This window comes from Nelumbo nucifera, chromosome 8, assembly GCF_055504915.1.
Source record: "Nelumbo nucifera cultivar China Antique chromosome 8, China Antique-T2T, whole genome shotgun sequence".
Taxonomy (NCBI): Eukaryota; Viridiplantae; Streptophyta; class Magnoliopsida; order Proteales; family Nelumbonaceae; genus Nelumbo; species Nelumbo nucifera.
The window spans coordinates 53,716,773-53,733,836 of NC_142656.1; the positions used below are offsets into that span (position 1 = coordinate 53,716,773).

The following is a 17,064-nucleotide window of genomic DNA, read 5'->3' on the forward strand; positions in this document are numbered from 1 at the left end:
CGTGTATCGGAAATATCTCTCAATAATAACTATGGACGATACGAACTCTTAAAACAAACTTCACCAGAAAGCCAATTTTCTGAGTGAACGAAAGCGAATTTGAGCTTTTTGAGGTTTTTTGCATTAAGTTGTTAGTTGCAACTTGGGCTAGACTAGCCCGAACCCAACAAAAAAAAATTGGATTAAAACTTGGGTTATGTTAAAAGTATGAATTCAACTTAACTTGAGGTTGGGATAGGGTTGAGGCCTTGGCTACACATATCTAATCTGCAACATTAACCCAACCCAGACCCAATTCAACTTCATATCTGAAGTTCAAATCAGCCCCCTACAACGTCCCACAGCATATCCCCACCCCCACCATGTATTAGCCTATTATTCTCTCTTCTTGTATTGCTTCCCAAGTTTCAACTCTAGAATTTTCTGGTTTTATGAATTTCTAAGAAAAAAAAATCAAACATAGGTCTACTTGAATTCATCCACAACTATTTCAGTTTATTTTTTATTTGGAAACTAAGGGAGTGTTTTACAACATGAATGTTTTTGTTTTCATTTGTTGGAATTGTTACATCAGCAAAAAGGCCAAAACATGTTCTTAACTCTGTTTTTGTTAACAAAGTAAAAAAACACGTTAATTTTGTTTCAAAAACAATACATGTTTTGGAACCAACAAAGCATTGGGTTTTAAAACAAAAATAAATTTTCTACTATAGAAATTATATGATTTTATAGAACATCATGTTGAATAATCAAATGAAAACATGTTTTTGAAGTCACCTTTTTTGTTTCAGTTTTGAAAATAAAAAACACATATACAACCAAGAACATGTTTCTTGTGTTTTTGTTTTAAGAAACAATCTATTTTCATAAAAGATGATTTTGATTTGATTTTAGAACCAACAACAAGAAAAACAATTCAAATTGTTGAACACTCCGTAAATGCATTCACTCCCCTATTTTTATGCAAGCACCTATGTACGGATGCATGTGTGCAGATATGTGTATATAGTTTTTATCTAAAACTCGCATTTTCACTTTACCCTTAAATTTCAAAACCACTCCAGAGATCCCCTTACCATGACTGGCATATTCACTCTCGTAATTGGTTACTTAGCCAGGTTCGCACATTTGCAGTCACGCCAAACCCCATGGTATCAGAAATATGCCACTAAGAAATGAACATTTTTTTTTTCAAAATTACGTTACCCTCAAAGTTTAAGAGAACGAGGGAGGAGATGAGATGTTAAGAGAAATTAGCGGGAAAGTTTCTAACAATGGCATTGTCAGAAAGGTCTTAATGTTCGAAGTCTAGACTCTAGAGATCTTCCTTGTTTCATCTAGTACGGTTCCATTGATCTGGTTATGAGTTATGACTATAGGAAATCGCTTCTAGCTTACCCCAACTTGTGCAAAGAAAAGAAAATGCCTCCAGAGGCTGTACCGATATTGGATGATACCTTTCAGTTCTAGTTTAAACATTAATATCAGTGCTATATTTGTGGAATTGAAAAGAAAAACAGCACAAAAGGAATGTGGACTGTAAATGTCACTACTTTGAGCCATGTAGAAGAACAGGGGCATCTTGGAATAGTATTTTCCTTTCCAACTTTTACACAAGTATCAAACATACATACATATTTGGCCAAACTTTTACCGTGTTATATTTAATGACTTCACTTTTTCCAATATATTTCATTAGCAATTCCGAATTATCCCAAATTGTACACGAATATTTCATATATATGGGGTAGACACATTTCTATTCCAAATTAAGCTCATTAAGTCATTATTTGTCCGCATGGGACGGTGGCCATCAACAAAGGGAAACAACATTACAGCCGAGTTCATAAGACCTTCAAATCTAAAATTAAATTTTGTTTTGAGTTCTCTGAAAGAACTCGTAAGTCGTAACTTCGTTCAAAATGCCACGAGGCCCAAAACCTAGAGAGCAACTGCAAGGGATTGGAGACATTAATCCACAGAGAGCTAATTTACAAATCCCCACTCCCGTTTCCAGGGGAAACAAGACAAGTCACAACTCAACACAAGTCGCTTAAAACACGTACATATGAAATGCTCATCTGGCCCTCTATATATTCTTGATAACCGCATACAACTACAATCTACAGCCATGTAAAGAGTGTTTAAGCAAAGAATATATGAGCTATACTCCTCGATTAAGAAGTGTCACGACCAAAATGGGTAGTCCTAACAAACTTATTTTAAAAGAAAGGAAAAGAAAAGGAGTACTATATGTTAACTTGTAAATTGGACACCATCAATATGGATCAAGGGGGGTCTGGCACGCTTCATTCTCAAAACAGCAACTCTTGATTGGGAGTGAGCATCATACACTAAAGGTTAGATAAAAGAGAGAATGTATAAAAAAAAATTCCTCACAAAAAGACAGGTGCCATGACCAGTGTAATGGTTGCGAGCATCTTGATAAGGACATGAAGTGAAGGCCCAGCTGTGTCTTTGAATGGATCTCCAACCCTGCAAAAGTAAAAGGGTCCTATTAGGACATCTACACTGGGGTCATAGTCTGATAGAGAAAACATCTATTAAACCAAAAAAAAAAAAAAAAGCAGCCCTAGATGGCACTACAACATTGCCAAATAGACTGACTGAAGAAAATTAGATGTACCGAGATACAATTAGCAACCAAGGTTGTATTTATTTCTTATTTTACTATGCAATAAATGGGAAAAAGACCACCAATTTTCTAACATGATTGCGGGTACAACTTAATAAATAATAAATAAAATCAGGGATGAAAAAACCATAATAAATCCTTGTGCAATCCTGTCAGTAGGATGGATACAGAATATAGTAAAGCAAAGCAAACCCAAGATGGACATTGATTTACGTGGATCAACCATGGTAATTCTGCACCCCTACTGCAAATTTTGATAATGACAAAAGAACAAAAAGCCAATAATCTAAATTTGTCATGGTAAAGAGGTAGGCTAACATCAATAGCACATCACACTTGCATGAAAAAGAAATTAAATTTGTTTTCTTTGGTCAACAGTCAAACCCATATAACCATATTGTTGGGATAAGGCATTGATGATGATGATGATTTTTTTTTTTTTTTTTTGATAAATAAACGATGATGATTTCTTTAGTCAACAGCATTCAGATTTCCTCACTACTTTTGCCCAAGGAAGCAGACATAGCAGGTTCAGTGAGGTCCATGTGCGCTGTCACCTTACCTCAGCCTAAAAGAGTCTGGTATTGCACCATGTGGTGAAAAGAAAGCCTTTTTTTCTTATTACTAAAAGATGAGAACATGCTTTCATAAGCTGAGTTACAACTAAACTTGATTAATATCAGCCATCCAATAACCAAGGAATGCTGACTAGGAATGGACTTTTTTATCAATTGACAAATGGTTGACTTAATGATATTATTCCTCATTCAACTGACCAGCAATGTATAATAGGTACCAATGTACAGTAGGGGACAATGTCTTGAAAACCAGGCATGACCATCTGGTTGAATCATATTCAACCTGAACCAAGTTCCTTTCATGTTCCCAAACATGAATTGCACAGCTATAGCCATGAAACATTCATCCAGGTCCTGGTTTTTTCCATTTTCTTACTATTTTATCAGTCTACTTATGGCCTCATATTAATCTTAAATGCCCTAGTCAGGCATCAAAAACATTTGTTGGAATAGGGATGGCATGGGTGAGGAAAACTTCAAAAGGGATAATCCGGAATGCTGCTAATCAAATCTATGGCTTGCATTGGCCGCATCAGCTCTCCATGTAAGAAAAAACCATTATATTTACAAGCTCCTACCCATCAAGATATGCATATGCAAGGGACATGGCGACATGCATTATTGTACACAAGGCATGCACATGGCCACCGTAAGCATATCAACATATGCATGCTTGCAGTGCCAAAATGGTTGTTTAAAATGCAGATAGTTTGTAATCTAGTTTTCAACAACAATAAGAATAACAATGATGGTGATGACGATGAAACAAAACTTACGTATCTCCAGTAACTGCTGCCTTGTGACTATCACTCCCCTTGCCTCCTAAAGCACCAGTCTCTATATACTTCTTTGCATTATCCCAAGCACCACCAGCTGTGTTAAGAAAGAGGGCCATAAGAATACCAGATACAGTAGCAAACATGAGCATGGAAGCTACAACTTTAGCTCCCAGTAGAGGATGTCCTGTGAAGTGCCCCAATATCCGGAACAGAAAACCTGCAAGGCAAATCCCATAGAGTATTCAGGAAAAGTCCAAATCCTTGCATATGAAGTTTAATATGGCAGTAAGTATACAAAGTCATATATATAACTCAGCCAAAACAGTCTATTCAGATTCCAACTATGATACCCAGACCCAGAAAGGATCTGGAATGGGTATAATGCAAATATAGATTAAATTGAAGCAACTTGGGAATATCAGGATCCAGTCTCCAAATTTCACAGTTCACTGTAACTTGAAAAGGTACCAAAGCAACCAAAGATTTGAAGCTTTAAAGACCAAGTTTCATGATTTAGTGCTTAAAAAGTTATCAATGTCAATGGTCCAGATTTAAGATCATTATCCTTTTGGTTGAAATTTCCACAACAGTAATAAACCTTTTATCAGAAAAAGCAACAACAGAAGTATACGAAAAAGGACTGAGAACAAAGTAACAATAACAATGTCTATGCATGGACAAACCAACCAAAACAAGATAGCAGATAACTGACCAACAACTATGGGTGATATGATTGCCAAAGCACCAGGCTTTATCATCTCCCGCAGAGATGCCGATGCCACGATAGCAACACAGCGACCGTAATCTGGTTTCTCCTTATAGTCCTGGGATTCATGTGGCATTTGTAAGAGCTACAATCCACGTTCATAATATTTTACATATAATTACAGAACTATATACTTACCATTATACCTGGCCTCTCAATAAATTGTCTTCTTACTTCTTTAACAACCTCCTGAGCAGTTCTACCAACTGCAGCACAAGCCCATGCACTAAAGATGAAAATAAGCATTGAACCCAACAAGCCACCAACGAAAACTTCAGGAATTGCAATGTCAACCTGTAAATTATTGACACTTGGAAAATGAGAAATAATGTAAAAGCATTGGAATTTAAGAAATAATTTCATCATTAAAAAAACACCATACCTGTTTGAAAGGTGTATGGGCAAATGAAGCTACTTCATCCATATAAGCACTAAAAAGGAGGAAAGATGCAAGTGCAGCAGATCCAATGGCAAATCCTTTGGTGGTAGCTTTAGTAGTGTTTCCAACAGCATCAAGAACATCAGTGATCTCACGAACACTTTCAGGCTGTAAAGGATGGACCTTACGTTAAAGTAAATTAAAATGATAAAAGGTCAAAAGCTCAGAACCCGAATATAACACAGTACTGTTTCTAGGTTGAACCAATTTTCAGAAGATGGTACCTGTTGACTCATCTCTACAATTCCACCTGCATTATCAGCAATTGGACCAAACATATCCATGGTCAGAACATATGCAGCAGTGCTAAGCATACCCATAGTTGCTACCGCTGTACCAAACAGACCACCAGTTGGATTTCCATTTTCATCTAACAAGCCTGAAGTGTGACCCAACCAGAAAGCTGAGACAATAGATATGCTTATAACAAGAACGGGAAGAGCAGTTGACTCCAGACCCAAGCTAATGCCAGCAATAATGTTAGTTCCATGCCCTGTAGAACTTGACATAGCTAGTAAGCGTACAGGCTCATGCTTGTAATCAGTGTAATACTTGGTGATCCAAACAAAAACATAGGCTGTGATGATTCCAACCAAGCCACACAAGGCAAAGCTCAGCCATGCAGAAGGTGCTTGTTCAGTATAAAGTAACCAACGAGTGGACTGCAAAGTGAAGTAAAACACCCAAGAGAAAATCAGATAACATCAAGCAAATACAGGTAAAAAGTTTACATGTGCAACATTAAGTTAAAATTTTGTCTTCAAAAAAATGCATTCATATACATAAATTTAAGTGAAGAACAGAAGCACTTGTATAACACCAACTGCATGAATATACTTATAAATCAATGGCAGTAGATGAGAGATTACCACTCCAAACGTAATAACAGCCAAAAATATTGTGATTGAATAGCCCTTCTGAAGAATTGTCATAGGATCCTCTATAGGAGACTTCACTCCAGATTCACGTGTACCCCTGATTGATAGTATTCCAATTGATGATACCACCAGGTCAAAAGAATGAACAACAAGAGGAAACAGGATAAATCCAGATGGATCTGCAAGGGGGAAACATTATCACCAACAGATTTTTTTTTTTTTTTTGATGAATCACCAACAGGAATATTAAGGCAAAGCATGATATTTGTGAAGCAAGGGGACATGGAAATTAATTTTTCTGGGCTGTTTTGCCATGTGATAAACTGGGGGAGAAATGCACTCTACGCTCTCCATTGCTTTATAATCCATTGTACATTCTGTTTATAATTAATGAATAAATGAAAATGGTGCTTATCCAGAAAAAAAAAATCATTCTAATAAAATAGTTGCTTTCTAAAAAAGAAATAGATACATTTTTGATAAATAACAGTATATATTATTTCTATAAGTAAATAACAGTGTAGATTCCATTCATAACATCACCATACTACCCAAAAATCTGGATAGAAGAAACCCAAAGGCAGCAGAAACCTGTGAGATAAGTACTACAAGTTACTTCCTGGTCTAGGCATTTGCCATACAAGATTTTCCTTGGTTACCCATACAATATGGTATCTGGATACTTGTACAAGGATGTTGTACCATTTCAGATACTTCTTAAGTGTAAATTTCATACCTGAGACTATATTCAGCCATGCCCTTGCTGTATCTAGGTAACAAGCTGCCAAAGCATTTGTAGATCTAGGGACCCATTCACCCGTCTGAACGAGTTATTCAGATTGTGACCTAGACCCTGCACCTTTCTAGCTAGGACACTGTACCTCCAAGGAATGTCATCACCTTTTTCTCATCAAACTGAAGATAACTTGACAGTCCCCTTCAATGATTAGGTCTGCGTCCATACATTGATACCAACTTTAGGCCTTCTAAGAGAGCTATGATTTCTGTCTCAAGCAAGCTACATTGGCCCACTGGCCCTGAATCTCTGAGGAGGATATTACCATAGTCTGTGATCACACCACCAATTCCAGAAGCCCCTGGTCTACCTAAACTACAGTTATTGAAATTTAATTTTAGCTTCCCTGCTTCAGTTGCACACCTTTTGTCGTCTTTCTTGATTCCTAACTTGATAGGCTGCAACCATTTGCCATCCTTTCCATAGGCTGTTTGTTGATATTCCTTTGAATTCATCACAGTCAACGCCCAATGGGAAATTCTAATCATGGTAAGATCAATGAAGGAATCAATGTCAACTTCTTGATCTTCAAGTACCCTAACATTTTTCTCACCCCAATACCCACAAAATGGCTGCTCTTTACGTATATAACATTTATTGGTGCACTACAAACTTCCCCAAAAAATAAAACAGAAATGGTTCCAGGGACCTGGGGATAAACTGGCAACTCATAAGGATGTTGCTTCTACTTTCACAAGAAACAAATAAATACATATGAATGAAAAATCAGTAAAAAAGTGAGTTTAAACCATCCTATAATGAAATAAAACTTCATGATATGACCAAAACTCTGAGGAGAAGGAAGGAAAAACAACTATAGCAGATGTTATTGTAATGCCACACTTGTTCACAAGTCACACACCTTACCCACCATGAGCATCATGTCAACCCAAAGAGACATTTTTAGCAATAAGGCTAGCTATGTTCAAGTATATGACAAGATCTGACTGTTTATCTCACAGGGGAATCAACAAAAGACAATAAAGGTGAGCACTTCCAAATTTGAACTAATGTTGGAAGCAATAGAAATCACTAAAACTTAAAAAAAAATAAAATGAAGCAAGTTCTTGCCTTCAATCTTGCAACGTTGAGCCATTGTTCCCCCAAGTATCATAGCACTAATTATTTCTGCTGCGATACTTTCAAAAAGATCAGCACCCCGAGCTGCACAGTCACCCACATTGTCTCCAACCTTGATCATGACAATGAAGATACTTAGAAGTCATTCCACTAGAACCTACAAATGCACTCATAAAAAAATTAAAAAAATGCGAAGGATACATAAAAAATGATGTTTCAGGTGGCTATAGAGTATCAAATATCACACCCACCGACCAGAGCTAAATAAAATGTTGGTTGAGGTTGAACCATCTCAAATTTAAGTTTCTTTATTTCATCCCTATAATGCCAGGTAATCGCTTCTGGTTCAGCGAGCCAGCCCAATACCACCTTTGAATCACCTTCAATTACTAAACTCTCTAAGTTCAAATCTTCTGCAATCTGAGCTCCTTGTAGAACAGCATAAAGTTCAGCCTTAACAGCATCCCCAACTCCCAAAGGTCCCAAGTATTGTGTCATTACAATACCTTCCTTATCTCTTATAACCCCAATTGGTGGTAATTAGAAGTGCATTATTTTCTTGCAAGCATAGCTGGCCAGAGCCATCTAGTCTTGGTGTAGTACTTATTCTGTTGCTACATTCTTTGTTTTGCATTGTAGTTTCTTCAATTTTGTAATCTTTTTTATTTCAAAATATTTAGTTATCATGGATTATGAACAACAGCAAATAATGCACTGAAGCAACAAATTTTCCAATAAAGATAAACTTCAGCCAAAAATTCAAATACCAAATCTGCAATGACAGCAGGATTTCGTGGATCATCTTCAGGTATTCCCTGTTCAACTTTTCCAACAAGGTCAGCTCCAACATCAGCTGCTTTAGTGTATATTCCACCACCCAACTGAGCAAAAAGAGCAACAAATGAAGCTCCAAAACCATAGCCCACTAGGAGAAGAGGCACTACAACAAAATTATATACATGTCAAACAACAGATCAAAGAAAATAACAAAACCAACTGGTTAGAAAAAGCAAAAAACCAGTTTGCCATTAGTATTGGATACTTTTGTAAAACTATAAGTTGAACCAGAGTACAGTGAGTTTGAAAGAGCAATTTTGCAGTTTCTTACATACAACTTGGAAGTAATTATACACTTTTTTTTATCAGCGGAAGTTATTATACACTTTTGTGCATGAAAAGGAGGGAAAAAGAAAAGAACAAGATAAAAGATTATTACTGTAGGTATATAGTGTTCATCCAAACCCTCCGAGAACATTAAAACACTGTATTGACACCACATGGACGCATGCGAACAGCCCACAGTCAACTTTCCTCCTGCGATGAACCCACGACGCACCATAGGCCTGCTATGAACCCACATCGCACATTGCAGAACCGCGATAAACCCACGGTTCATCGCGCGCTCTCGACGAGCCCACTCGCAGCCCGAGCCAAGGAAAACCTGGGCCAAACACGCGACGAGACCCGCACATGCTCAGAACTGCGATAAACCCTCTACCCGTTAAGGAATGCATCAAGACACCACGTAGGGCTAACAAGGCATTGCCCGCCAAGCAGTGACGTCACTAATGCCACGTCAATTAAGTAAGGCACACAAGAGGTGGTAGCACACGTGAGTAATGAGGGCTCCTGAGTGAAAGGAAAGTCGATCCTCAGCAAGATCCTCACGAGACATGTGGCAAAACCCCAGTGGTGCACTTAATGATTGACAGCAAATCCAATATTCCCTTTCCCGATAAGTGACAAGCACCTTTATCTCCTACCTTTTAGGATCTCGGGATCTCCCCCATAAATAGAGATCCTCCTCGTATTGGAAGTCATTCAGCACTCAAGCACTCTTAGCCTTGGACTCCCAACTCTACCATTCAAACCAGCACCCTAGCCTGAAATTGACTCTCGCTCCAAATTCTCGGTCTTTCTCTGTCTTTCAAAGAGACCATCCCCCAACCAAGCCTTACCCTACCTACAACTAAAATTTACAAAGACTCAACCATGCAGACTCTTTCCACTCTAGGTTATTAAGAAAAATACTAGGTAGTGCTCTTACAAATTCCTAATGTTTTTTTTTTTTTTTTGAAAGGTAAAAAACTTATTAATAAGAGGAGCAAAAGATGCAACAGATTCCTTGCCACAAGGAGACTAGCCAGGAATCAACACAGATTACAGACTCCATAGGGCCTGGGACCGAAACAACTCAGGCACATTCAGGTGCTTAAACTCAAGATTTATATACACCCAAGACACTAGTTTACAAACCACGAACTGTACTAATTCATCTGGACTTTTCATTTTGTCACAGAAAATTCGATTGTTTCTTTCAGACCAAATTGACCATAGGACAGCTGGAGGAATGGTTTTCCAAACCAGCTTTCCTTTTTTCTTCAAGCCTAGGATCTTCCAACAAAACAGTAGATCTTTGACAGAACTTGGCATGACCCAGCAGATCCCAACAGCATTGAGGAAGTGTTCCCACACCTTGGAAGAAACAGAACAATGGATGCTAAGGTGGTCAGTAGATTCGGGCATTGAGTCCACAAAGACCACACAAGATAAATCCAAAAGCTGCAGACCTCTCCTTTCCAAGCTGATTCTAGAAAAGGCATTTGTTTAAAACCATAAACCAAACAAGGAAGTTAGACTTCGAAGGAGAGATTGGATTCCAAATCTGCTTGCTAGGGAAATCAGTAGAGCCTGAGCTGCTGAGTTTAGCCAGGGATTTGACTGAGAAATAGCCATCTTCGCTCCATTTCCAAATCCATTCATCCTCCCAATTGACATCAATACCCTGCCCATGTAAAAAGTTCCAGCAACTCCAACACCTCACCCAACTCCCAGTCAAACAGGTTTCTTCTAAACTAAGGAGTCCAAATCACAGAATTATCAGAGGCATATGAGTCAGCCACCGAGACAATATTGGTTAGCAGCGCACTGAAAGAGGAGAGGGAAGGCCTCGACCAAGGGACTATCCATACACCAAGGGTCCTTCCAAAATCTCAGCCTGTCACCTCTACTCACCTTGAAACCAAACCTCCAGAGATAACAGTAAGGTTCTTCATAATTCCTTTCCAGATAGAACAGCCCCAGTTTGGAAGGGGATCTTGAGAATTCCTAATGTTCTTAAATGTTCAATGTCATTTCAGCTAAAATTTACTTTTTAAATCTCAGTTAAGGTAACTCATTTGGTGAAAACAATGGAAGCTTTCCGGCCTCTCTCCACAAATGACACTATTCAGAAATGACATACTGTTGCACATTCATCATTGACAGGTGATCATGATAAACTACTAAATCCCACCAGAACTAAGCCTCAAGAAACTTAAATTTGATGAGTGCAGTTTGGGAAGCCCCAGAATTTTAGGCGCTGATAGGTTGTCTAGAGACAAGAATAGCATTGCATTAGCTTTATACTCTGGACCTATAGGCATTGGGAACTCTAAAAGGGCTGAATTGTTGTTTTTGCGGGAATTGAGGATTGAAAAAACCTTGAACTACAACACAGTGGAAGAAGGCAACTCTAAGGTATAGTGCACTAATTCAATGATTCAATCAACAAGCCCATGGATATATAGGCAAAAGATAGGGAAGTAAAAAGATTATCTGAAGAGCTGGGAGAAAGATTTCAATGGACACATAGATCAGACAATGGCATAGCAAAACAAGAAACAAACAGGAAAAGATTGTTTTGGGGAATTACTTCCCATGGGGGAAGTCTGTAATCCTGACAACAAAAATGATGGCTGCTTAGCATTTTCCAGCCCACAACACGGGATGCCTAGCACATCGTACATATTTTATTATTCATGCTCAAGCAATAAAACTTAACAGATCTGGTAGTTGAAGGAGATTCCAAGGTAATAGTTAGCTGGCTGCAGAATTGGGACTGTCAATTGGGGCTACAGAGATCTTCTGAGGAAAGTAAAATGGATTACAACATGGCAGTCAATTTCCAATGGGTCAGCAGATCAGCTAATGCTTTGTCAGACTCTTTGGCTAAGCAAGGGGTTTCTTGGGCATCTTTGTATTGGGCTAATTTATAGTCTTATAGTGCTTTGGGTCTGTACTCATTCCTTTGGGGAGGTAGCATCTCGTGCCTCAAAGGCTGCTTGTACTTCCCTTTTTATCTTTTTAACAAAATTGCCTAATCATTCACAAAAAAAAAAGCAATAAAACTTAACAGTTACCAACATGAGTTCCAATAAGCAATAATAATTTGATGCTCAAGAATACTTGTGAGTGTAGATGGAGATAAAACAATATTTAGAGAAGAAAGTTTATTTCAAGGATGTTCCTTACAATTCCATGTTTGATTCTAATGCACTTTTGTATCTAATCTTATAGGGTGATCTATATAGGAGATATAATGCTTCTGCACAGTGCCTTATGCAGTTGTGTTACTGTATTCATTTTTCATATTAATGAAATACTTTAAACTTCTTTCAAAAAGAAAAAAAAAAATCAGTCATGGCTTACTTCATTGGGTTTTATACTAATGTAAAAGGTTACAAAAAAAACCCTGATTAGTGTAAGACACAAAGAAACAAAAGAGCCCATAAACAAGCATCTCTCAACACCACCCCTCAAGCTAGGTGAAAATGTTGTACATCCCTAGCTTGTGCAAATTTCATTCTAACTTCAACTGAGGGACTCCTTTGGTTAAATCAACTAGTCAACCACCTGACCTTCAAAACAATTGGCAAACCTCTGCACTAGAAACCTCCTAATGTACAAGTGCCTATCTATTTCTATATGCTCCATATGATTATGCTGAACAGGATTTTTTTTGACAAGCAATAGAAGTTTTACTAAAGATCAATAAGAAAGATACAACATGACCGCTTCCCACAAAGAGGCACAAGATGCAGGCTCAAAACAAAGCAAAAATCATGGTTTCAAATGTTGCGACATTTCGCTAATGTCGCCCAACATATGTTGATGTCAAGGCTCACCGACATGAAAATAGATGGTAATATAAAAATTACATTATTTCGGTCAACATTTCCTATATTTCGGAGTGGACCAAATTGGTCCAAATAACCAAAAAAAAAGATGGTTTTTTTCCTATTATGTCAACAGGATGTCAACTAATGTACATTAATATATTATATTAATATAATACAGTATATTAATATAAACTATTCTATTAATAATTTCTATTTAATACAAATAAAATATTTATAAAAAATAATTAACAAAAAATAAAAATAAAAGAATAAATTAATTACTTTATAATATAAAACATAAAATATTTTTCAAGTAATAAAATACTAACTAGTTAGTATTTTTAAAATATTTATTAAAATCAGAAAATGTTGATTAAATTTTATAATAAATTATATTCTAAATTTAATATAAAAATCAGAACAAATTTATTAAATTTTATACTAAATCATAATTTATTATAAATTTAGTATTAAAAATCATAATAAATTCATTAAGTTTTATAAGAAATCAGAATTTATCATAATCTTAATACTACAAAAAGGAGAATCAGTTTATTAAATTTATAATAAAACATAATGCATTATAACTTTAATATTTAAAAAATCAGAATAAATGTATTTCTATTTACTAGTGTGAAATAAATATATTAGAATTTATAATAAATCAGAATTAAAAATAAGAAAAGAAAATATCGGATAACCTTGAAGAAACATCAAAATGCATAATAAATCAGTAAATCGTCATTTACTAATTTGTTATTGATCTTAGTTTCTTAGCTTTATATAATGGTTGGGAATAAGATAATAGTCTAGAAATATGTATTAATGTTTCTTTTATCATTTTACAAATTATCATTGCATATTTCATAATATTTCCACAATGCCTCTAATTTTTACAATATTTCCCCTCAACATTTCCGACATATGTCCTATATTTTGGTAAGCGACACTTCCATCGACAGACATTTTAAACCTTGACAAAAATTACAAGCCAAAAATAACTGATTCTTATGCACCCCTTTCTTAGCTAGAAAATCTGCCAACCCATTTGCAGATCTCGTTTCCGATTGAATTCTGACTGTTGTATTTGTGGTTAGCCATTTGAATCTTCTCAAAGCCCCCCCTATAGGACCAAGGTGCGGGCTCTGGTTCTTGCAACCACCTGATTACCAGTTTTGAGTCCCCTCCAATTAGCAACTATTCAAAGCACAACTCTTTAGTAATTTCTGCTCCTGTAGAATTGCTTGGACTTTGCATTAACAGAATCCCCCACTCCAATAGAATTAAAACATACCCCCTCCTATGTATGCTAGCAATTACACTTACCTAGTAGAGCAATATTCTTCTAAACCAACTTCCCTAAACATACCCCCTCCTCCATCTTACTTTTAGAAACCAAACCCCAATTGCCATGGTGAATTTTATTTTCATCCCCAAGCTCCCAAAGGAAGTTTTTCATTACTTGTTCTAACCTCAACACCACCCTAACAAGGATCTTAAAAACGATTAGTAAGTAGGAGGTTAGCCAAAGTGGATTTTATATGGATGATCCTTCATTCCAAGGATAGATAGTTTTCCTTCCAGGTTGCCAACTTCTTAGAGAATTTCTCCACTATCAACTCCCAAAAGGTTAGCTTTTGGATTGCCACACAAGAGGAGACCTAGGTATTTAAATGGCAAGTGGACACAACACACACCATTATTGAAGTATATTCTTGCAATACCTCTTCCCTGACATTCTTGCTATGCAACTCTTCCCCACGTTGACCCTTTGATTAGATAGCCTCTCATACCAGTTGATCAACATCTTAAGATTTCTAATTTCTTGGCTCTCCCTATCCTTGCAACACAAAATGACATCACCTGTGTATCCTTTGTTGAAACCACAACTGTCAGCCTAGAAATTAACCAGCTCAGCACAGCTGCTATCAGAGTAAACAGAAAAAAGAATAAAGAGTCTCCTTATCTAATACTCCTTTTAGCAGGGAAAAATCCATTTTTTATGCATAAGGGAATATTCCCTAACAACCCCATTAACTAGAACCGAGTAGTGGCACACTTAGATGTGCCCTAAAATTCATCTCTCTCTCTCCAATCCCACATTTTTCCTAGATAGTGATAGAACAATGTTTAGAAGAAGCAGCTTGTTAGAAGGTCACTCAAAATCAATCGTGGCTTACTTCATTAGGTTATATACTAATGTACAAGATTACACAAACAACCTCAATTAGTATAGAACACAAACAAACAAAAATGCCCATAAACAGGCACCTATAACAAAAACACAAAACTCTTTCTGTTAATTGGAAAGGTTCCTCAAATGCTATTGGATGGTGAAAAGGTTTGGAAGAAACACAACAGATGCAAATCCTGAATTTCTTCTTTGTCATGGAAATCTTGTATAGCTGCATCTACAGCTTGCAATGGACTCATGTTTTATAATTTCATCATATGTATTATTATTTTGTAATTTCTACATACCATAGATCCAATCGTTTTTATTGATACTGTTCAAGGAAATGCTTGCAGATGCTGAAGAGAAACATTGAATTTCAGGGAAAAATCAAAGAACTTTTTAGTCCTATTCCCCAAGTCTCTTTGTTCTCTATTTTCTGCTTAAGTTCTAACATGGCAAGATATTTCTCTTTCCTCCTCACTTATATCATTTCTATACTTCCTGTTGTTGAAATTGCAATTCAGCATCTTTGATATACTGTCCAGATCTCTTTCATTTCCACTTTGAGCTTAAAACAGCCTATCTAACCATGACCAAATCCTACATGATCTGCAAATATATTGAATCAAATGCAGATAGGGGTATATCTGAATTCAACTCAATAAGAAAATCATGATATCATAATTTGATTCACATCCAATGGATATACAGATCTCCTGATTTGAATTTGATTCAATTTAATAATTAGATATCCAATTCCAATCTAAGTTGATTTGAATGTCATAGCAATGCCTCATGCACTGGGTTGCCCTTTCTAGCAATTCTTTAAACTACACCCAACTACAAAATGATCACAAGGAGAAGAAGATATGAAATTTCAGTGCTCTAAAAATACTAAATACTCATGCTCTAAAATTTGCAAGTTTTGTAGAAAATGTACAGATCCAGTGCTCCATAATGGTATGCGCTCCAGACAAATATATTATGCAAATCTGAAAACAGTGAAAGAGGTGTAGGGTTTTGAAATTTGGTCATCTTCTTGGCTATGCCTTAAGGGAAGAAAAATGGAAAATACCAACACAAAAAAAAGACTAATAGAGACATTAGTATCAGCTTTGTGATGATAGTGGTTGGCTAGTGAGTGAAGAGTCGTAAATGGGTGAAACTGCTTGCGACTCTATAAGGAATGGCAAGCGAAGAGTGGTGAGGCGGCTGGCTGTTGGTGAGACAGACTTAAGAGGGAGAGCTCTAGAGTTGTTGGGGGAGTTGAGGGTCATCAGTTCAGAGTCAAATATACCTGATTAGCAGATTCACCAAATTTGTGAGGATGATAATTGGTGAGTGAGTGAAGAACAGTGAACAAGTGAAACAACCAGCCACCGGTAATACAAAAATTCAAAGAAATATCATCAGAACTGAAATTTTTTCTGGGTTCAGAGAATATGGATTGAGCTCTTTTTTATTCGGTGCAGCACTTGCAGGAGCCTGTGCAATGGCAGATCCAAGTATCCAACCACCAAACCAAACATCATCAAAATCAAAACACCCAAAGAACCCATTTTTAGCAGATCGAATCATGTAATATCTGGATTTGATTCCATCGTTCGATTATTTAAAAAAAAATGGATATACAAATCCAGATTAAGCGGATCAGATGCAAATTTGAATTGGAACAGTATCCAATTCATCTGGAGACCTACCTACCTATCTCACATCTACAGCCAATCGTATTCTACTCAATCAACTATTTTCCTGCATCTCTTCTAAAGCCCAAATCTCACCTTTTGTAAACTGCTTTCCAAAATGAACATTTTGTTATCATACTAGCTCCAAGTCCTATTTTAATCTATCAAACAGACACGTTTTTTAACCATCTCTGTAGCCCATTAACCCACCCTTCACTAGAAACAGGGTGCTCTCACCACTCCTATATAAAAGAACAGACCATTAGTTTTTTATCAATGTCCAAGTTCTAA

The 17,064-nt window shown here is 36.7% G+C and overlaps 1 protein-coding gene across 2 annotated transcripts in view; it reads right to left on the reverse strand.

The window, feature by feature from the left end:
- Positions 1–2,067: 2,067 nt before the first annotated feature.
- The window catches only part of LOC104601609 (pyrophosphate-energized membrane proton pump 2), a 39,579-nt gene continuing 24,582 nt past the window's right edge, over positions 2,068–17,064 (reverse strand). For both annotated transcript variants that reach the window (XM_010265007.3, XM_088893454.1), the window contains 9 exons: positions 8,740–8,912; positions 7,964–8,084; positions 6,088–6,275; positions 5,443–5,880; positions 5,162–5,326; positions 4,918–5,073; positions 4,726–4,837; positions 4,011–4,230; positions 2,068–2,496 (listed from right to left, as the gene is read on the reverse strand). In XM_010265007.3, the coding sequence (XP_010263309.1) occupies positions 2,397–2,496; positions 4,011–4,230; positions 4,726–4,837; positions 4,918–5,073; positions 5,162–5,326; positions 5,443–5,880; positions 6,088–6,275; positions 7,964–8,084; positions 8,740–8,912 (1,673 nt within the window). In that variant the 3' untranslated portion in view covers positions 2,068–2,396. The remainder of the gene's footprint in view (positions 2,497–4,010; positions 4,231–4,725; positions 4,838–4,917; positions 5,074–5,161; positions 5,327–5,442; positions 5,881–6,087; positions 6,276–7,963; positions 8,085–8,739; positions 8,913–17,064) is intronic.